General features: G+C 34.5%; 1 protein-coding gene across 1 annotated transcript; it reads left to right on the forward strand.

Annotated features, from left to right (window-relative positions):
- The first annotated feature begins 13615 nt into the window (after positions 1-13615).
- Positions 13616-15883, forward strand: LOC125211130 (transcription factor bHLH71-like). The gene is made up of 3 exons (XM_048110833.2): positions 13616-14163; positions 14781-15179; positions 15678-15883. Exons 1-3 carry the CDS (start codon positions 13858-13860, stop codon positions 15780-15782), a joined length of 810 nt encoding a protein of 269 aa, XP_047966790.1. The 5' UTR covers positions 13616-13857; the 3' UTR covers positions 15783-15883.
- The last annotated feature ends 8851 nt before the right edge of the window (positions 15884-24734 follow it).

Raw genomic sequence — 24734 nt, forward strand, 5'->3', positions numbered from 1 at the left:
TTCCCCAGGCCTATGCAAAACGATTAATTTAACACCTTGACAAAACATAAATTACGCTATACTTCTATCAACATATAATAATATTTTTAAAAAATTACTAATTACTCCCTCCGTCCGCCATTAGGATTCTCATTTATGGGCAGCACGAATTTTAAGAAATGTTAAGAAAAGTTGGTGAAAAAAAGTTAGTGGAATAGAGGTCCCACTTGTATATATTAGTTTTAAATGAAATGTGAGTGAAATGAATTAGTGGAAGGTGGTACCCTATACCATTTATGGTAAAAGAGAACCGGGATTCCTATTCGCGGACGACCTAAAATGGAAAAACGCCTATTCACGGACGGAGGGAGTATACTGTAAAAATTTATGATGTGCAGTAAATATACTACTCCCTCTGTCATCAATACAACAACGTATTTGTTCGCACTGGCGGATCTGGGGGGTAGGAAGGGGCGATCGCCCCCTCCATGCGACTAATTTCCTCTTACCCGGACATAAAATTACCATGTCTGCCTCCTCCGTTTGCCCCGACGTCGCCCTGAAAATCGAAGAAAATTATCATTTTCGCCCTTAACCAACCTACTAATGTATATTTCACCCCCTCCGTTTATGAATCTTGGATCCGTCACTGTTTGTTAGGGCATGTATTTTAAAAAATGTAGTTAATGAGTTGAAAATGTTAGTGGAAGATGGGTCTTATTATAGCAAAATTAGTGGAATATAGGGTCTATTGTAAAAAATGGTAAAAAAGTACTATCTCTTCCTGAAAATTTGTCCCACTTTTCTATTCTCGTCCGTCCCCCAAAATTTGTCCCATTTCACTTTTAGTACCATTTTTGGTAGTAGACTTCATATTCCACTAACTCATTCCTACTCACATTTTATTATAAAATTAATATATATAAGTAGGACCCACATTCCTCTAACTTTTTCAACTCACTTTTCATTATACTCCCTCCGTCTGCTATTTGGAGTCCCGATCACTTTTGCACACTCGTTTTATAAAAATGAGAATAAATAGTTAAAGTAGAGCAATAGTAAAATTAAGAAGACTCTTTTCAATATTATTCTTTCGCTAAATCTTACAGTTTTACTCTGTCCTTTTGGTTTGAAGCAGACCAAAAGCTGAATACTTTCAACATGGTTGAATTCAATAAATATAATACCCAAAAAGGCGAAAAAGATAAATTATTGCCATTTGCAAGTTATGTGAGTGAACTTTTGAAATTAATTACTGCCCAGATTCATTTCATAGTCTAAACGGAATCCATTTTTATGAAATATACTACTCCACATAGTTTCAATGGCCTGGTATTATTGAGATTAAATTACTGTTATTAGTTTAATTTGATAGGAAATTCTTATTGATGCCGATAGTATAGGTCATTTCAATTTCCATGATATAGTTTATAGGCTATTTGGCTCCATTTTTTCCTAACAAAATGCGGTATTTGTTTCGCACAGTAAGTCAATCCAAATAGTTCGCTTGTAAATATTAGCAATTACTCCTACTCTATATTTAGGTCATTTTAGATAACTCGATCATATATATCATTTTCATGTAGGTGTTACAATTTGAAGCTATTAAAGTGTCTTGATTGTAATATGAAACTTATCATGTAAACTGTAAATGATATTCAACCACGCATTAGCCAATATGTTTTGGGTCGGTGATATGTTAATTTTTGTGTCACAGGCACCCGCACATCCAAGTCCATAAAAGAACAAAAATAGAAAACGTGAGTTTAATTTTACAAATAGATACTGAAATTAGGGAATAATGGGTAGAATATTACAAATAGAGACAGATAGACCACGTGTTGCACGTCACCGGCCACCTATTCAAAATTGTGAATTGCAGCCAATGATTGGCGGCTATCAAATTCAATGCACATGCCCGGTCCCACCACTGCCTCAAGACCCGAAACCGAGGTACCTACCTTTTTATTTAACCTCATGCTCAAATCTCTCTGAATCTACAATTGTTTAAGGGCCGCATGGCTGACTCGATGCTGTCTTGGTCTCGTCTCGACGAGACGAGACAGCATTGCAACGTTCGTCTCGTCTCAACGAGATGCGACATCTCGTCGCGCGACGCGTGCCGGCGAGGCCGGCCTCGAGCTGGCGAGACGAGAATTATGTCCGTCGTCGGAATTATGACGTAATAATTTTTTTTTATAAATTCTTAAAATTCGAATTTAATAAAAAATAATAATAATAAAATTTTAAAACGGTCAAATGACCGTTGGCCTCAAACGGTCGTTTTTTTTTAAAAATTTTTTTCTTTTCTTTTATTATTCTATAAATATACTTCATACCCCATTCATCATTTTACATATAAACACTACTCTCATTTCTCTTCCATTCACTACACTCATCTATTCCTTTCTCTCAAATTGTTGAAAAAATATCCGGCGATGGAAACTCCAGCAGCTCCGGCAGGCGGCGCTCCGGCCGGTTCGACTTGAACTCGTTCGACGATTGGGCGAGCATGTACAACTTTTTGGGTACTCCCGGTTCGTCGCCGGGCACCCAAGCCTCGACCACTCCGCCGGCGTACCAAACACCACATTTTGAAGTGGATGCATACTATTGTCCCTCCCGCCCCCAGAGGTACGGGCAATCGCCGGGATTATCCCAAATTCCGGAGAATTTTATGCCACCTGAACGCACTTTGCCCGACTGGCCAATAGGTGGAGGCTCCGGCTCCGGCAGGATCGGCCTCAGGATCGGCGTCAATGCCGAGGAGGAAGAGGGCGACCACGAGGTTGTGGGGGACGACAGCCGTCATCCATACAGCCAAAACGAGACGTTGGCTCTGTACAACGCTTGGATCAGCGTCTCGTACGATCCTGTCGTCGGGAATCAACAAACCAACAAGTGTTTTTGGAAAAAAGTCACCAAAGTTTACAACGCACGAAGGCCGAAGAACACCTTTGCCCGCAACGTGAAGATGCTCCGCAGTCATTGGGACCGATGCGACAAAGATGTCAAAATTTTTGCGCAATATTCAGGGTAGAAGAGGCGAATTATCAAAGCGGAGCCAGTGGAGCCGACATTCTGAGAGCGGCGTTGCGGGTCTTCAAAGACGACGTCGGTAAAGATTTCAAGTTTGTCGATGTTTGGTCGCAAGTCCACCACCTTGAAAGGTGGGCTGGCGGTGTCGAGTCGGGCTCGAAACGCACGAAGCACACGGCGCGTGGCCACTACTCGTCTAGTGATGGCGGTGAAGGCAACACCTCACGTGAGGACACGCCAACCGATACGCCAACCGATGATGCAGGGGGGTCTTCTTCCGGTGCACGACGTCAGCCGCAAGGGACCAAGACGACGAAGGCGGCGAGAGCGAGGGGGAGAGGCAGCGGGGGGGGGGGGGGGGGGGGGAATCAAGCCAGGCGGGCGAGGTCTCGGGCTCCGGCACGGGCTACAACAACCTAATGTCCATGTACCTGGTCGCCACGATGGTTGACACTTCAAAAATGAATCCTCGCCAATTTGAAGGCCATATGGACGGAATTGAGCATCTGAAAGCTCAACTTGGTATTCGGGATTGATTGGGTGCACCGCCGACTTCAAAGGATGATTCGCCGACGGAGTAGTTTTTATAGTTTACTTTAGAGTATTTTAATTATGTACTTTTTTATTTTTTAGGATTTTAAATTATGTATTTTTTTATTTTTTAGATTTTTAAATTGTAATTTTTATTTTATTTAATGAAGTGTGTTTTTATTAAATGAATTTGTTGGAATTAAAAATAAAAAATGAAATTGAATGAATATTTAAGAGATGGTTAAGAGATGAAGGGATGCAGGTGCTGTCTCTTAGTTAAAAGATGAGCTGAAAAGTACAGTGAGGCACGTGAATAGTTAAGAGATGAGACGGTTAAGAGACGGATAAGATTACTAAGTATTTAATGCTAAATTACTTATTAAATGAATGGTTTCTAAAACGTAATTAAGCTATACAGTCAAGTCCATCTGTATATGTGAAAACCAAATCTATCTAAAATTTACAATTGTTTAGGAGTGTTTTCAGACTTTGTGTGCCTATCGATATTATTTTTTAATGCTAATCTGATTAATTACTGTGTCAGATAATGAATGATTCCTATCACGTAATAAGTTATACAGTTAAGTCTATCTTTTTAATGCGAAAATTTATATTGATAGTTCCCTTAGATTTAAAATAAAAATAAAAATACCCCCTCTTAACCCTAAAAATATGAACATTTTCCTTTTCGGTCCGTTAATAAAAAAATAATCTTATTTTATTTATGAAAAGTTATCCAAACTCATTACTTATACACATCAATTTATTTATAATTTATATTACCCGATGATGTTCGGTTTGCAAGATAAAATAATATCAAGATATAATCTAAGATTAAGTTGTGTGATTGTTTTAGTTGAATGAAGTTGGCTATGACTAATTATCACATGATTATCCATCTTAGATTGAGTTTTGTGATGCAATCTCATGAGCCAAACATACTCTATATTTAATATCGAGATACAATCTTGCAAACAGAACAACCCCCTAGATCTAGAACCCACCATTTAACACTAATAATAATGCGTGTCTCATTATCCACTAATACTATTTTAATTACCTTTCCTTTTTCCTCGCTTGCTTTATCAATTGTGCATTATTTCCTGTGCCATCCCAATATCTCTATTTTGGTGAGATGAAGGGAGTATATCTTATAATTAAAAATATGTATTATTATGTTTGATTTATGAGATTGAATCTATAATTTAATCTCAGATAGATAAATATGTAATAATAAATCATAACTTAATTATTCTCTTCAACTAAAATAATTTTACAATTTAATTTAAAATGAATAGTCATATCATAATAAATTATAAAGTTATAGTCGAACGAAACCCCAAATGAATAGTGGATTCTATATCATCTATTTGCTCAGTATACAGATATTCGACTGCAATTTTTCTAATAAATAAATGGGATAACGCTTACTCGATGTCCTATTCCCGGGACATGTTAAAGTAGAAATATGACATATCCACTCTCGACTGACAGATGCCCAAATGTTGCTTACAAATAAACAAAATTTTCAATTTCTTTTGGCATTCTTCTAACTATTTAAAATAAAATTCAAATGAATTAATGAGAAAATTTTTCAAAAGAGAGCGTTTCAAAACAAAATAAAGTAAGCCCACTAAAACGCTCGCGTTCTGAGGCCCAAAAGATAGCCTACTATTAATCCGACTTAGGCTGGGTACGATCAGCCCATATCGATCCATTTTCCTCCCCGCCCTTGATCAAATTGACAACCATGATAAAATTAATATTAACCAACCTTTAATGAATAGTAGTAATACACAGTTCCTGACATTTAGAACTATCTTTGCTAGTCCAGAATAATCATGCATAAATATTGGCACACTCTTGTACACTAGAAAAAAAACTTAGTAGTAATACATTTAGAACTATCTTTGCTAGTCTAGAATAATCATGCATATAAATTAGCACCCTCTTGTACACTAGAAAAAAACTTAGTAGTAATGTTTAAGGATACAAAAATCGAGGCACAATTATTTGCATTGGAAATTTTTTTAAAATAACAACAATTTAGGATGCATTCCTAAATTAAGTACATGTTAACTTAATCTTTTGTTCTTTCAATCACTTCCATTTGCGTCCTCTAATTTTAGTTGGGACAATAATAATAAAGACACTTTTTAAAGCGTTGGTGGTATATAAGAAACACAAATTAGCGCTCTTAATTGTATTAAAAAATGTCGTTAAAGAATTTTTTTTGTTGTAGTGGTAGTCCAATAAGTTCAATTACAAATGAGTCTAGGGCCATCCATGTATAACGGTTCAATACTGAAGCCCAACCAAAGGGCATCCGCAATGCGCAATGCGGATGGGGATTCTGTCCTAGGGGATGAGACAAGAGCAGGACGTGTTGCAAGTAGAGGTGCCCACGGTTCCGGAACCGGCGGTTACGGTTCGAAACCGCCGGTTTTGGTTTTGAAAATTGCCTGACCGGAACCGAACCGCGAGGGTGTTTCGCGGTTACGGTTCCAGTTTCAAAACCGCCGGTTTCGGTTTCGGTTCCGAACCGGCGGTTTTTCGGTGGTTTTTTTACGGTGTTTCACGGTTCAGAACCGCCGATTTTTTTGAGGTTCCGGCTTGATTTCATGGTTTTTCGCGGTTCCGGCACGGTTTCGGTTATAAAATTTTTGAACCTGAACCGAACCACGGTTCAAAAATTGACGGTTTCGGTTCGAGTAAATTCTCACGGTTTTGGTTCGGAACCGTAACCGTAACCAACGGCTACGATTTTGGTTTTAACCGCCGGTTTGGTAAACCTTGGGCAGGTCTAGTTGCAAGTGTCGCTTCCCTTCGCCTGTTGTTTGGTAGGGAGGCGGGCGCATGGAGGGACGGCCTTACCCAATCACAGAGTGGTGGACTTCCTAATTTTAGTTTTCTTTTAAAACAAATAATATTTTAATTCAATATTTGACCAATTATTCAAAGTATATTTGTTACTCAACGAATGTCTACTCATATTTTTGTTTTTTCATTTTTTTAGGCTCCAATTTCATAGAACATGGGATCGAGTATCCTCACGATAGCATATGCATGGTCTACTGAGGGAAGTGGCTCTAATTTCAGTATTTCTCTCTAAATTGCTTCATACATATCGTCAAGAGCAATGCGAAATTGGTAGAGTCGTTGAGTCTAAATTATTCTCTCATCTGATTCAGACATGTTTTATGCAGGTTTTGGTTCGAAGGGTTGAGAAAACAAAGACGACGATAATGTTGTTTCTAAGTTCTAACCTGCTCTAGTACCATCTTGAGTGGTACATGCAACATATTGAAAGAGAAATAAAAGTTTTATACTTATTTTTGTGTATTGAATCTGATAATGTTTTCATAAGATGTCGCCCTTTAAAATAGGGATTAGGAATTATGCCTTATTCAGTACAAGAAAGGGTTTTTAGCTATTTTACAAAATCTCTAATCAAATCTCTCGATTCCTGGAATTAATTTTTTCCCTCATTTCCCAAATATTTTCTTTCTGAATAATGAATTCGATATAGAGTGACTGTATTGAGAATATGGATGTAATGTTTGATTTTTTTATTTGGAGCTTCTTTAGCCACTTTTTGGAAGAGTCTTCTTCCCTGGCTTCTCTTCTTCAAAAACCGGTTAAATTATTGCCGGTTTAATATAGAAATTGACCAATTTTTAAGATTTGGAATGGTTCAAAGTACAAGCTATTTTTTTTGGAATTCGAACCGTACATTGCGTCAGTTCATGGCCAAACTGGTTGAACCGGCCGGTTGGTCCTGTTTTTAAAACACCGATTAGAATTGATTTTTATGTAGCATAATGTTTTTTTTATGATAATGTACTATGTGGAGTATATGATTAGGCTACTTATGACAATCATAGACAAAATTTTGTTTCTTTTTAATAACACTGATATTGATAATAACCTACCATAAATATGTATAAACAATTTCTACAAGTTGCTAATAACAGCGAAACATGTTTGGATGAGAAAATGAAGTTTATATATATGGGTTGCTAAATGCAATGGACAAATATGAAAGGAAGGACGATATTGTTTCAAAGGAAAAATCATGGATTAAAGTTGGGTGTAGGGCATATAATGGGAATCAAATTCACTAGGGAACAACATTTCAAATCAATTTGCATGATGAGATATGTGGGGGATTAAAACATAATAATATCACGAGAATCATCTTTTTTTTTACTCATAATTATCACCATGAAAATTGAAAAAGAACTCATCCGTTCATTCACCTTCTGATCTGGCTTTTACTGTCCGTGGGACTGTTGTGGAATATCTGACCAATCATATACTTAAATTCCTTCAATATTTTATGTTTTTAGAAAAAGTTCATCTTTTCTTTAATCATTGTTCAAATTCTATTCACACCTCATGTAATTTAGCATTCATTATAGTTTATTCTCATCGAATTTTAGAAAGTGACTATTGAATATTATGTTCGTGCATATCCCATCTAGTGGAATGTTTTGTTTCTTCTGTTACTTTTTTGTAATGCATCCCTGGAGATTCTCTCTTGGTATTTCATTGTATTTTTTTTATTGTACTAACATTTATATTATTAAATAATTGATTAGGGTTCATTGACGCAAATATGATTTATGATTTTCCTGACCTTATTTTAAAAAAATAATTAAGAAGTAATTATTGAAGGTAAATCAAACGACATAAATTAGTAAAAGACCTAATAATTCAAATAATCAATCATTTTAGACCAAAATCTTAACAACCCGCAACAATTGTCATGTAATTAGACACTTTCACGTGACAATAATGTTAATGAATAGCTTACATGATGTACTACTGATTTGTGATTGATTAAAATAATTAAAATAAGGATAGTAACCCCTATAACTTTATGTACAATTAAAGATTTGGACAAAATTTGATCTTTGCCACATATTAATTTATACTAATATACTTCACATGCGAAATAATCCTTTGCAACCTGGTGTACAGTGCACATATGTCACAGTGGGATTTCAATAGATTCGCTTTTATGTATAATAATTTCCATTACGTATATACGTTTCTAAATGGTGTATTAAATGGAGTATAACATTTTAGTGTTTTTCATAAAATGAAATGTAGTGTTATACAACATATCGCAAACTTTTAAAACAATCTAGAAAATGTTGTCAAATTTTAGCATATTATTCTAGCTGGAAGGTCTCTATAACTATCATCTTTTAATTAAAATAATTAAAATTTCATTGTTTTCAGTGCTAATTTAAATCGCCAAAGGCTAAGATAATATTATTGCGGAAAACTTTCATTGAACAAAATTTGGTAATTGGACACGATTTGGATAATTTGGTAATTGGACACAATTTTTGATAGATCTTATCTTCAATTCTGTATAAGCTGGTTGTCCCCAATCTTTTTTCAGTATCGACAAGGAACCTAATTATGTGAAACCTACTTGTAATGGCATGAAGAAATTGGAGATGAAGAGTATATCTATATAAAAATAATGGATATTTTTAAGTTTCTGTTATAAAAATTAGGTACTTACTTTTGAATATCAAATAATTACATAAATACATAATTTTGTGTCAGTTAATTTACACCGATTTTAGTTTTCATCGTTCACATACTCCTTCAAATGGTTTAACCGTTCTAGGTAAATCTAGGAGGGGCTGGATTTCTTTTTTATTAATTGGATCACTGGCCCAAATTATAAAGCTCAGATATATTGTGGTGGCAATCAATTTTTTGTTTGTTGTTGTTTTGGTTTAGTCAGTTAATTTTAGCCCATAGTTGTTGACCTACTTTAATATCATGATAAACATCCGTTAATTCCATTCTAAAATCAATTGATGATAAGAAGAGAGATTCATAGATTTATATAGTAGTTTGACGTTTCAGTTCTCTCTATTGCCAGTATTACGAAATACAAAGTCCTTTAAAAAAGATACTTATAATCTTAAAATCGAAGCTTATATATTAATTAGAGGAAACATTTTTTTTTGATCCACGAACTTTTCAATGTATCAATTTCGATCCGTAACATTTCAAAATATCTTCTGAGATCCATTAACTGCGATGTGATATCATTTGAGCTACAGTTTTAATGCTTCGAACTTTTTTGGTAGAAAACACTCTCAACACAATGAGGACATTTCTATCTATTTACTCTCTCCATTAAAATATTTTTTTATCTCTCTAATTCTTTCGCCTTTCTTTCTATTTTTTTCTCTCTTTCTTTCCCATTTTTGCATTCTCTCCTTCTCCATTATCTCTTTCTCACTTCTTCTCTTCTTCTTTAAGTAACAATATAAATAGAAATGAATGAATAAGTAATTAATTTAAATAGTCTTCTAAGATGTCTGATAATTGAGGGTATTTGCAAAAAAAGTTCAAAACAGTGTAAACATAGTTGAAATGATATTACAACGAAGTTAATGGACCTCAAAAGATATTTTCAAATGTTATGGACTAAAATTGATACTTTGACAAAGTTTGCAGACAAAAAAAAATATTCCCTCTATTAATAAAGAGATAAATATTTATTTGGATGCTTCAGAACGTATTAAATTTAAGTATACTGTAGTAAGTACCTCCGTCCCATAATAGGAGTTATATTTGATGCAGGTCTAGGTTTTAAGAAATATAAAGAAAAGTGAGTTGAATAAGTCAGTAGACTATGAGTCTCACTTATATATATTTATTTTTTTAATAAAATGTGAGTGAAATAAGTTGGTGGTTGGTGTAATATGTGACATACTTACCATTTATAATAAAAGTAAAATGAGACTCTTATTGTGAACGAATTGAAATGACAAAATATATCTCTTATTGTAGGACGGATGTAGTAACAACGTAAAAATCATAGTGTAACAAAATAAACATTGAAAAATATGAGTACTCTAAGAGCATCCACAGTGGGACGCCCTAAGCGACGCCCTAAGTGATGCCGTATGCACCGCCACGTCAGCATTTTTATCCTCCTCCCATTCCACCTGCAGTGGGGCGGACTATAGCCCGCCCTAAGCATTTTATCTATTATTTGAATATTTAAATACTTCAAAATTTAGAAAAAAAACTTCATTTCATTAAAATTAAAACATTACACTACGAATGTAAAAAAACTACAAATTCTCAACGCCGGCGGTTGCGGTTCCAAACTTCTTCAATCATGTCGGTCATGAGTTGAGTATGGTCTTGTTGGTTGCGCATTGAGGCCTGTCGCTGTAGAAACTCACCGAAGCCCATCGGTAATCCTTGAGTGACAGGCGAGGTCGCCGTGCTAGAGCTAGATCCGGCTTCATCATCCACCCAATCGGTGACATATCCAACTTCTTGTTCGACTATCATGTTATGCATGATGATGCACGCATACACCGAAGTAGGCATGCCAGATCCAGAGGCGGTGGTCAGCGACGGCTCCCAGGATCATCGTAGGGTGGCTGCCCTTGTACCACTGGTAAATTGGTCTCTCCACGCCGTCGGGCAGTTCTTCTACTGCCAGTGCATACAGTCGATGCTCCCTAGCATCCCAAGGAAGCCGTGCACCGTCTCGTGCATCCGCATCAGACTCTGGCAATCATCAGCAGTCGGGCGTCGCAAATATGTGTCGCCAAAAGCCTCCACAACTAACTTACAAAAAGTCTTGAGACATTCACGGCCAGTTGTCTCCCCGACGTGAAGGTATTTGTCGAACATATCCGTTGTTGTGCCGTAGGCCAACTGGCGGATCGCAATCGTGCACTTTTGCAACGGCGTAAGTCCGGGTCTGCCGATCCCGTCTTCCCGATACTAGAAGTACTCATCACGTCCCTCCGACGTGTGCACAATGCGCAGAAAAAGATCTCGGCTCATTCTAAAAGGTCGGTGAAAACATTCGGGCCCCACCTTGGATTCTCGGCAAAATAATCTGCGAACAGACGTTCGTGCGCTACGTCGTGCTCGCGCGGGACATACGTCCGACGTCGTATCGGGCGAGGGACCCGCGCCACCGCCGCCTTCTCCGCCACTGCCTGCTCCCGCTGCATTTGTGCCAAGCATTCCGCCGCGGCTTCATTAACGGCATCGAACAATGCTCGAGTCAAGACCCGTCTGCAGCCATCCGATGTATTCAAATCGTAGTCGCCGGGATTCAATTTTGAGACGACGAGAGAGAATAATTGAAGAGAAATTGAAGAGATGTGAAATTGGAGTGTGTGAAATGGTAGAGAATTGTAGTGGTTAAATAAGAAAAAAATTTGAAAAAAAAAACAAAACAAAACGCGTGAGCATCGTCCGTCGCATCGTCCGCGATGCCATAGTAGCGGACGATGCGACGGGCAATGAACATCGTTCGCGCTTCGTCCGCGGACGATGTATCGGGCACGGACGATGATTAACCCATCGTCCGCGATGCTGCAGTCGTCCGTCCCACTGCGAATGCCCTAAAGCAAATGTTTTTTATGGATAAGAAAATGGAGTATATCATCAAGTATCCTGTCTAGAAAAATTCATGGCAAGATACATTATTTAACTTGGTAATTTATGAAAACTATAAACAGAGCATGACCAGAGACAAGAGATACAACATTACCAACTGTTGTGGAAATTGAGATTTTTGGGGTTTCTGGTGCATGGGAAGAAGAGACATTGGTACATAGGGGTAAATACGTCAATTTGTGAATTATGAGTACAGTCATGTGGAGCAATAGTAGTTATCCAAAAAAAACTCATTATTACTTCCTTTGTCCCATGAAAGATGATCCACTTTCCTTTTCGGTTTGTTCCAACTAAGATGATCCATTACTTAAAATGAAAACATCTTTATCTCTACTTTATTCCCTCTCTCTTACTTTACTCTCTCGTCTTAATATACAAAATATAACTGTATAAAATCTCGTGCCGCTCAAAAAAGGGGTCATCTTCCTTGGGACAGAGGGAGTACAAATTTACAATACTAGTATATGTAAATAAATATGCATACTATTTTATACTATATTTACTATAGTATACTAGTGCAATATATCTTGCCCGAAACCCATGTCAATGGGTTTTTTCAACTGCAATAAGACTTCGCAAATATGATTAAAAAAATCATGTTTACATTTACTTAAGGAAAGGCCTTATAATAGAAATTGTCTTTAAAAATACATGTTTTCCTTAAAAACACTCTGCAAAATTGACATGATACCGTTAATTTTTAATCCTACTAAGGATAGTTCAATTAAGATACACCAAACTTTTCTATTTTATATTTTTATATGTTCAGTTAAAGGTTAAAATTTAAATCTAGGTCAAGTGTCGCTTTTTAATGTTTAATCCTACTAAGGATAATTCTGCTTTTGCTATTAAAAAATGTAATCATTTTACATGTAATCCTACTCAGGTTTATGCGTGTTAGAATTTTATTATAGAATTCGAGTTTCAGTTAAGTTCAAAGCTAAATATTAAGTAAAATAGTTTATGTATTTTCTATTTATTACTAATATCCTATAGTATATTAATATAAAAATATATATTTTTAAAAAGATACCACATGCGTTTTAAATTAATCGATATGTATATCTTTTTAAGACATCCCAAGTTAAATAAGTTACTGATATTTTAGCCTTAAAAATCAACTATTTTTACCCCAATTACTTTATTCTCTTACATAGTAATTTATTTTCTTTTAACTTGTATACTTTAATTTCTTCTTATCTTATCATATCTCCACATAACTCACGAAAATCAGTTTTTAAATCATATGTCCAAAAGAATCATCTCGATTTATTTGGGATGGAGGGAACACGACAATTTACATAATTGATTTTTGATAATCCGTTACAACATAAGACAGAACACCACGCAATAGTCGCACATGGGGCTAACCTATTAGATTCGAGTTGGTATTCTCGAATCAGTGCATAATTTTATTGGCCTAGAAATTTTCCAATTCTAATCCTTCAACAAATTTATTTAGTTATTCAAATCGGTCTATAAATTTCGGGTATACTGAAATCTCTACATCCCACACTAATTAAAAAAATTAGAATAAGGTTTAAGATATCATGCACGTGAGATGACACTATAGATGTTGTGCCTTTCTGCATCAAAAAGTTGGTGAAAAAGGAAAGAAACCCTTCTCTCTCTTTCTCTCCCTCTCTCTCTCTCAAAAGTTGAAGAAGAGTAGAAGACAATAAAATGATTGAAGCCTTTATAAATATAACAAGAGTCAATAGTATTGGGGCTCTCAAATCTCTGGTATAAAGATGAAAGCAACACCTCAAATATTACTAGCAAATTAAGAGAAAGTGAGTGTGTGTGTTTGTGTGTGTGTGTGTGAGAGAGAGAGAGAAAATGGCTCTTGAAGCACTCTCTTCAAATGAGCTTCTCAACTTCATCATGTATGACACAACCCCATTCAATGAAGCCAGCCCTCCCGAGCTTGGCAGCTGCTCCTCCATGCCGCCGCCGCCGCAGCCGGCGGAGACGGCGGCGCAGGGGCGGAAGAAGCGGCGGAGGAGGCCCAAGGTTTGCAAGAACAAAGAGGAAGCTGAATCTCAGAGAATGACTCACATTGCCGTTGAAAGAAACCGCCGCAAGCAAATGAATGAGCATCTCGCCGTCTTGCGCTCTCTCATGCCGGAATCTTATGTTCAACGAGTAAGAATTTTATTTTACATTTTTTATCTTTTTTATTGAAATTAATTATTTCAGGGAAGAACCCAAATTCCTTTTTAATTACTTCGTGATAATAATGTGATTTTGATTTTCACTGTTTAATTTTCTACCAAAAAGAAAAAGGGAAAAAAAAAAAAAACTCACAAGATTTGAATTTGAGGAAGGTACAATTTGATTCTAAAATAGTTCTTGCACTCATCTTCTTCATCCACCTCACCTCTGTCTGTTTTGGATATATGTTGCTGTCTTTGTTCTCCTCGGGGCATAAGCCAAGCAGATGTGACAAATTATTTCTTCACCTATATATATGTAATTGAAAAATTAGGCACCTATATGAGATGCAGGTGTTGTAGCAAAGCAATGCATCTGTTGAAAATAATTTAGTTATGTGATGCATTTAATTTTGCTCTTCTTGCTGATGTTCTGAAACAACAGAATATAGTGACGTAACGCCCTCAACCTCCCCCATGTCCTCTTATTGTCTCTGTCCTACTAATATCCCATTCTCATCTCATCAACTTTTAATAATTCAAGTACAATTAGTACTATTCCACCACCATTAATTTGAATGGATTTGTTTTTGATATGGATATATGCAGGGTGACCAAGCCTCAATTGTTGGTGGTGCAATTGAATTTGTGAAGGAGCTAGAGCACATTGTGCAGTCACTAGAAGCCAAGAAGTATGCATTATTGGATAAGAAGAAGAATGCCACAAATGATGAAAATGAAACCCAAAGCAATAGCCCCTTTGGACAATTCTTTTCCTACCCACAATTCAGCCAACTAAGCAACAAATACACATCCCAAACCACCGCTGCCATTGCGGACATAGAAGTAACCTTAATCGAGACGCACGCCAACATTCGGGTTTTATCGCGGCGGCGTCTCCGGCAGCTCTCCAAATTGGTGGCCTCATTCCAATCAGTCTTCCTCACAATCCTCCACCTCAACATCACCACACTCGAATCCCTCGTGCTATACTCCATCAGCGCAAAGGTATGATAATTATAATTATAATTTATAATGTGTGGATACATTTTATTTGTCTCTACCATCCTACAAAATAATGTTCTTGTCTCGATTCATTAATTAGGCCATCATGCCCCTCACACACCACGCCAATTATTCAAAACTAATTTGGTCCCTAACTTATCACCAATTTTGTTGTTATGCATTACAATTGCATTAACAAAATTGGGACTGTCCAAAATGACCTCACCATGCAAAGGAATCTACTTTTTTTCTGTGCACTGTTCAAAAGATTCTACTGCCAGTAAATACTGCTTTTCCATGAGGGTGTTTTGGGAATTGATGATTTGAAATGTCCATGTGCTGTGATAGCAGAAAACGGAATTTTTTCCTTATTACTTTAATGGGTGTTTTTCTATATATGAGTATATTGTTGTTGTCTTTACACTTAAAATTGGTGTAACTTTATTTGGGGTGAATAAATGAAAATGATAATGAAATATTGTTTTGGTTGTTTGTTTATAGGTGGAAGAGGGATGCCAACTCAATTCAGCAGACGACATAGCCGGGGCAGTGCACCACATGCTGAGAATAATTGAGGAGGAAGCCATCCTAGGTTGTCACAACTAGGCTCCTCTATATATGTATATCACTAAATGTTATTGAACCTTGTCACATCGATTGTGTGTAATTTAGGATTTCATTTCAAAATAATCATCCACTTTTGCTCATTTTACCAATTTCATTATTTTATTAGCAATTTTCATCGACCTTTTCCATATTTGCAATTTGATATAGTACATGGTATTATTATTATGTTGCAATATTGTTTAAATTTGGATACTATATATGCTTTCTATAGTAGCTAGTCAGGATACCATGTGTATGTTTTTGGAAATTGATGTAAATACAATAGTAAAACAACTTTTAGTTTGAATGATTATATATATACAGTGTGATTAAATGAGAATTGTATCTAAAATAAGAACTAAGAATTAGTCTTATCATTTGATTATCAGCCTCCAATGAATTTGCTTATGTTATGTGTCGCTGAAGTATTTTCAATGTTTCTTTTATTTTATTTTTAAACGATATTATTATTAAAATATTGGTGTCTGTTTACGCCTGAAAATTAAAATCGGTACTCCATTATTCAATTTAGTTGATCATATCAGTTTACAATGCAAACCATATCACTCCCCTTTAACATCAACATCATTTTCATAACAATTTTATCGTATGTTTACATTAACAAAATAATTGGCAATTATGGCCTTCCAATTACATGAAATGATGAAAAACACTACAAATTCTTGTATGCACTATTGATATCATGCAATCATGCTCCAATCATATGTGATCACAAAATGGATAGATTTTGGTTCACTTTTCAACTATGATGATGAAGTTGATGTTATGAGAAGTTTGTTGGATCGACAAAAATGAAAGGAGACAACATCGCTCTCAAGTTCTTAAGGACAGAAAAAAGAAAATATCATCAACTAAGATCATATAGTATCAAATCGTAAGTAGTGAATGGCTACTGATTTTTGTAATTATTTAATGGTGGAAAGGAAATGTTTGAACTTGTTCTAGCACAAACAAGAGTTTATGTTGGCAAAGAAAAAAGAATTAATACTGGAGAGAGTTTAGAGGAGCTAGAAAGAAATCGATCTGGATTACATAGACAATCAAGAATTTGGATTTAATGACGCATGATCGCATATTGTTTGATATGTTTGTGGAATGTGAATTAACTTGAAATACAAAGTGCAATTTGGCAAGGGAAATTGACTATTGTTTTTAGCATCCAATTGTTTGATTGTCTATCAAAACATCGTTTAAATTTAGATTTGTCATATTTAGTCTAGTAAACATTGTTTCTAGCTAACGGTAACTTTGAATGTGTGTCATTAACCCGTGGCGTGACAGGTGCGGGTGGGTCGGGCAATGGTCCTTGTGGGTTGCGGTGGGACATACATAGGTGTTGGAGAAGGAGAGAATATGATGGAGAGAGAAAAGGAATGGAATAGTGAGTTATAATAAAAAATAAATATTAACTAAATATTCAGGTAACTGCAGGTATTACCCGGTCGGGTGTCCGACCCCGCATCCCTCATATCAACAATACCCAATAGCTGTCATATTCCTGATCTTTTTCAGTAGTGAGTGATGGAATAACCCGCTACTGTTTCGACACACCTAAACAGATCATATGTCTTATAGTCTAATTTATTTGTAATCTACTATATTCCTTTACCAAATACCGATCCAATAACTAATTAAGTTATTTAAATCGTTATGGAATTAAACTTAAGACTTTGAGAAATACCGATCCCATAACTAATTAAGCTATTTAAATCGTTATGGAATTAAACTTGAGACTTTGAGAATACAAACATGCAGTTATGAAAAATCAAATGTTCAGATCACACGAATTTGTAAGTATTCTCTATTTGATATTTTGAGTGGTAAACACAAGCAAGATTACGATCTACTAAAAACCTTCTTTGTTTGTTCCTTGTTGTAAATGACTTTTAATAACAAGCATGAAAAAAAAAATGAAGATATTTTATTTAGAATTTTTAATATGGATATAGTTTTTGGAGCTTGCTTTATTAAACAAATTAGTTTAGGAAACCACTCGACAACAAATATGCCTTGGACTCGACGTTATGGACAACTGCTACAAATGCATTTGTCTTATGGGTTGGTTCGGGCCAGACAGGCCGATGTAGGGATGCCCAAGGTTTACAGTTCGGGCACTTAATCGGAAAATTGTAACTAGCGGTTACAGTTCCGAATGGAAACCATGAGATTTAAATGGAACCGAAACCGCCACTTTTGTTTCAAAATTTCGGAACCGAAACTGTGCTGGAACTTCAGATTCTGGGCGTTCCAAAAGAACCGCGAATAACTATTGGAAAATCTTGAAAATGAACCAAAACCGCAAAAAACCACGAGAAACCGGCGGTTCGAAATCGAACTGAACTTTAAAAAACAATTGGTTTGGAACTGAAACTGGAACCGACGGGTTTTTGGACGGGAACCATAACCGTGAAATATATATGCTCAAAGTTCAGTTCCTGTTTGAGATTTTCCATAACCGAAACCGGCAGTTCCAGAACCTTGAGCATGTCTAGGCTGAGGGCCAGTGAGGTCTTTTTTACATACTATGATGACCCAACCCAACTTAGACTCACCGGATAAGTGGGTTGGACTGAGTTATGTTTTAAACTATAATTAAAATTTTCTTGAGACATATTTTGTGTGAGTTAGCCATCGTTATTTGATGGTTTTTTTGATAGATAGTTGTAAATGGCCAGATAGTATAGATATATATTGTGTAGGAGTTGATATGCATTGTGATTTTGTGTTAGATGGTTGTGGTTTTGAGTACTTTTAATAAAAAAAAAAGTAATATTTTGTATCAATTTTATCACTAGAGATGTGAATCACTATGCCACCATTTCTATATATGTTTCATCAACCAAACGCTGAACCGTAACTAGAGCGATGAGCTATATATGTCACAATTCTAGTTTCTATAGGGAAACAACTTTTTGATTTAAAAATATGAGTTTTTCACAGATCGCCAACGCTTGTGGGTTGTACCACCGGATTTTCATGCTCATCCAGTAGTGACAAAATGATCTTTACACCAACAAACAACGTTTAATCGATATAAGAACATATCAACTCAAGAAGAAATATTCAAGAGTATTTTACATGAGTTAAGAGCATATATCATAATGGAATTCAAGAGTCATCGCAAGTATCAACCAAATTGATATAAACTTATAACATCAAACTGATTTATACAGATCAAGTGGCTACGGTTTATATCAAACTAACTAAATTGTTTGTAATTACTATTTGTCAACCATTTTGTTGGTCCATTTAGATTCATAAGACTGTCATGAACTACGACTAAGTAAGAGTATTAGAGTAATGAAAATTCTTGTAGAAGGACCATCCAATTTAGGAGCCTTGACGAAAGATTGCAGAAATTACATTGATAAGATAAAGAGGTTAACACTCGAAGTTGGAGATGTCGTTCAAAACTTATTTAAGAGGATGTAACCAAAAAATAATGATTTTTTAATCAATTAGACGTGAATGCCGTTAAATTCCACCATGTTATGTGGATTAACCTGTAGGTTCAAGAATGTTACCACAATACGACGTATCTAATGACTCAATAAGATGTCTTTTGGAACTCAGGTTTAATCATCAGCCATTTTTACTTAGAAGTCTAGAATAGAGCGGAAAACATGTGAAATCAATTAAACAGTGTTTTTAGGAGCTAGGATGTAATGGAAGGTGTCCAGTTTACTACATTTTTGAGCTATTAAGATATACTCCATCCGTCCCTTAAATTTTGTCACCCTTTAACCAAGCACGAGTTTTAAGAAATATAATGAAAGTTCGTTGAAAAAGTTAGTGGAAAATGATTACTATTTTTATATATTATTTTAAATAAAATGTGAATTGAAATGAGTTATCGGAATATAACCCACTATTTAAAATAGTAAAAAGTGAAATATAACAAATTTTGTGGGACGGAAGGAAATAAAAAAATGTGGCAAAATTTTAAGGCACGAAGGGAGTAATCATTACAATTGCATTGAGAGAAATATTGAGAAACCGAATCTACCACTTTTTTTTCATGACACATTGCTTCAAAGAGATCAAAGAACTTCAAATGTGCTTTTGATGTAGAGATGACTGCTGTTGTTCTCAATCGAGTGATACATACTACTTCTGTTTCCTAAAATACAAATTCTTTTATTTTTAGTCCGTTTCTTAAGTAGAACTCTCTATTTTTTAAAATGGACCCACAGTAGTCTAACACTAATTTCATTATTTTTTCTCTTGACTAAAGTCCAATTTTGGTCCCTTACATTTGTCCTAAAATTCTTTTTGGTCTCATACATTAAGTTTGTGACCTTTTGGTCCATAACATATTATTTTGGTATATTTTGGTCCCAAACAAGGTCACAAACTTAATATATGGGATCCGAAAAGAATTTTATGGAAAATGTACAGGACCAAACTTGGACTTTAGTCATAGATTATAATTAAGTTATTAAATTGAACAAATATTTTGACGGTTGATTTTAACATAAAATAGTTATTTTGGACCAAAACAATATGTTTAGAACCAAAAAGTACCAAAACAATATGTTAGGGACCAAATGGTCACAAACTTAATGTATGAGACCAAAAAGAATTTTAGGGCAAATGTAAGGGACCAAAATTGGACTTTAGTCTTTTCTCTTCTTTTTTTTTACATTACCCTTTTTTATACTTCATCTTTCTTACTTTATCCATTTTTATACTCCATCTCTCTCACTCTACCCATTTTTTCTCCCCCCCCTCTCTTACTTTATCAATTTTGGGTTAAAATTTGTGCAGTTTTCAAAGTTCTTATTTTTAAAAAACGGAGGAAGTATTTTTTTTAGATTTTATTTTCTTTTGAGAAATGTTAATCATATTATATAAAATTAATTTTTATTATAATAAATATTAATAAAAAAGTTAAATTATTGATAAGACTTGATGGGACGCATAAGACAATGGACTATCTTATTCACTCCAACATTACAATTAAAAATGAACCAATTACATAGTAGTACTACTTATTATTATAAAATGTTTTTCATTGTTGTTTGAGTCATTTGACCCTGAATTTATGTCGCATTAAGTCAATTCACCTGAAGTTGTCAAAACTCCAATTAAGCCATCGATTTTGATGGATGGAATTGGATCATTAAAATAACATCTATATGGCAAGATGGATCAGAGTTACGCCTGTCTACTTTTGTGTAAATTTAAGCACTATAAATTGATAACGTAGCCTCCTATACTAATTAAATAAAGCAGACTGCCAAACATGCAGCTGTTGTCGTCCACTTTTGTATGATAAACACACGCACAAATTGAAATTGTGTTATCGGCTATGATATGGGAGAGACTAGGGGAGGTGACACATCGCTGTCGTGATTGACATTTGGCACCCAAGCTTGGAAATTGAATCATTTACTATCTCTATTATATTATGAATGTTGTGTTTACTGTTTACGTGTAGAATGTGGATATGTAAACTGCGATTTGCATTGAATTTTGGTCTCTATTCTTGTTTGTTGTGTGATACTCCTAATCTCTCTCTGTATCACAAATTAAGAATAGTGTCATTTTGTGGGAACAAGATCATGTACATCTATTGGGAACATGCAACGGTGGCCTTTACTTTCAATTTTAATGTTATATATGGTGTGCTGCTTATTTTGCACAGATCGATCTCTCGTTGTATTGTTTTTTTTTTCTTGTAAGAATGGATAAGATAAAATATCAGTTATATATCTTATTGATTCGGTGCAAATTCTAGCTAAAAAAAAAAGTTATAGTATTAGTACTTAGTAGGGGTATTAATATCATTTTCCCGGTTACTACTCATAGGATGTTGTTTCTCATACTTAGGCCATAGTTGCCTGGTTGGTGTTTTTTTTACTTACAAATATACAATCAACCCATATAATTATATTATTATCATTTTAAACATTTCAAATTTAATTAGTCGTTGCTAAATTAATAATTTTTCTCTGGGCCTCGGGCTCTATTCACCTTGAAAAGATAGAATATAATTATTCACCCAACTGCACTTGATTATTTTTAGATAGGATAATATATTTGGTTGGGAAAGGGTTACTTATTTGATATTTTTAATTCATATTTTTGTTTAAAGAATTTTGGACTTCTAAGCTTTAGTTATGCATGTTGATTGTGTAGTACCCTGACACAATATAAGTAAGACACTACTACTAGACATGCATAAAGGGAAAAACGAAAATAGTAATTTTCTAAGATTAAGTTATAGTACTGTATTTTATTATATCGCAAAAATTTCTATTATAGTGATAAACCAATGTCGTTGGAAACTCAAATATGTACGTAGGAGAAACCAAGCTTAACAAATAGTTTTATAAAAAATTAAATAAACCAAAATCATGAGCACAATATTTTTCTCTCTCAACCCCAGTCTGCCAATTTTGGAAACTTTTTAGTACCCAATTTATTGCTTTAGAAATGATTGTTTTTGAATCCGGGCTTCTCGTTTTCAATGATGAAATTATGGGCTGTGACCCACTCTGAGGGCCCAAAAACAAATGTAGGCTAAAAAACTGCGAGTTGAATTCTCGAAAGGCTAATTGGATCATATCTTGCACTACTACTATTGTATTTATAGCTGAAGGACATGTGTCAATCTTGAGATTGAAAGTTAACTTTGTAAAGATTGGTGTTAAGTAATGTATAAAAATTGTAAGTCTAACTAGGACGATAAATTAACGAGGTGATATTTTTATTTTACATCTTATGAAACATGCTGTTCAATTAACAACAAAAGGAGAAAAAAATAAGAATTCTGGATTGCAGTCTGATTTAGTGGGCCGAGATGTTAAGGTTTGGGCTCACTTTTTTTTTATTAAACAATACACAAAAAGGAAATAGGTGCAATATGGCCTATGGGCTTCTGTTTATGCAACTCATTAGCCTTTAATTTTTATACAGGCATCGTCACTTATCATTATCAATTGTTAAAAATAAAAATAAATAGCAACCAAATCATATTAATAAAACTATTGCAAGATCAAATATGTACTCTAATTCGTTGTTATATTGTAACCGTGTCGAAATCACATTCAACTTATGCAGGTAATGGGTAGTGTTGATAAGTTATAACACTGCATAAATATAGTAGTATTCCATAATATTTTCCCAAATATAAATTATGCAACTTTGTAAAAAAAAAAATCTCACACAAAAAAAAAAAAAAAAAAAATTCAGAAAAAAAAACAAATAATTAATCATGATAATATCTCATAAATAACATATATAAATAAAATTTATACTCAATTAGCTTATATTGGGAATGCTACAACTTTACTAGATTTAACATATCTAAACTGATTTTGTTTTATATTCCATTGTGGTATAGTTCAATATGTCAGTTGATAAGTTTGATAAAATACAATACAAAAGTGGACTAACAATGAAGATATATCCAACTAGTATTATTAGATGACATGGCACTAACAAACAATAATGGAGTAACTAATTATTTTCTTTTTAATTCACAAGACGTCGGGATTGACCCTCTTCTATTATTGCGCCTATCTTTTTCATATTTTATACAAAGCCACCTCACATAGGAACTTGGACATTATAATTTTTAATTCAGATACTAAGCATAATCATAAATAAAAGAAAATGAACTACTCCTATATAAATGTCGTCACATATATAAATTATATACATTTATAGAAATACGGTTGGGTTACCTTGATGACCCATGCCTTCTATTATGTAGACACTTAATAATTCAGATAACTCTCCTGAATTATTAGACACTTATAATATTTATTCAATTTGATTACGTAAGTAATGCTTTGAAAATTCTCAGTCTACATCGAGTTTCTTAGTTTAACATATATTTGACTAGGACTGAATATACTTATGAATAAATTTTTATAGTAATTAAATTATACTCCACATATTTTTTTGTTGAGTTGGAAGAAACACTTGCTGCGGTTGTCTAGAAGTAGTGTTTTGCTATGACATTAGTTAAACTAACCACGCTAACTATATTTTAGTTTACTGTATTTAATATACTTTTTTTGTCATGATTAATGGCGTTTCCATTGAAGTCAATTACTTCTTTATTACATTAGTAGACTAAAAAACAATTAATTTTCTAATATTACCAGGGGTAGTTGATCCGTGCTGAGAGGGTCGTTGGACCACTCAATTAACTCCTCTTGTAGAGGATGAGCTATTGCCCATTATATTACACACTGTGAGATAATTTTTTATTAATAATTAGAAGGGGAAATGATTTACAAATTACAGAGGAATTCACATAGAATCACTTTAAAGTAATGAGATTGTATCTAAGTCAAGATTACACAGCATTAATAAGTACAAAACCAAAATAGGTTTCAAAGAAATCGCTTTGCACTTGAAAGTTGAATCACTGAAAAAAGTTTCCATAAATGGATATGGATGATTTCTATAAAATGGGCGAAAAAGAAAACTCGGCCTATTTTTATGAGAATGGGAGAGTATAAGCAGTGGCGGAAGCAGGATTTTAACGTTAGAGGGTCCAATTCTAGGATATTTTTTAATACCGATGTTACCGAAACTAAAGATAAGTAATATGATAGCAATAATTAAATGACACGGAAACTAAAGATATGTATGTATTTTATTATTAATAATGAATCAATTTTTAATAAGTTAGATAAATGAAGTTCTCCCTCCGCCCCATTAAATATGAAATGTTTGCTTTCCGTCCGCCATTAGGAGTCTCATTCTTTGGCGGCATGGGTTTTAAGAAATGTTAAGAAAAGTGGGTGGAAAAAGTTAATGGAACATGAGTCCCACTTGTATATATTAGTTTTAAATGAAATGTGAGTAGAATAAGTTAGTGGAATGTGAGACCCTATTAACATTTATGGTAAAAGTGAACTGGGACTCCTGTTCACGGACGGACTAAAATAGAAAAACGGAACTCCTATTCGC

The sequence above is a fragment of the Salvia hispanica genome, chromosome 3, assembly GCF_029641045.1.
Source record: "Salvia hispanica isolate PSC_SH4W2 chromosome 3, Shi_PSC_v1, whole genome shotgun sequence".
Classification (NCBI taxonomy): Eukaryota; Viridiplantae; Streptophyta; class Magnoliopsida; order Lamiales; family Lamiaceae; genus Salvia; species Salvia hispanica.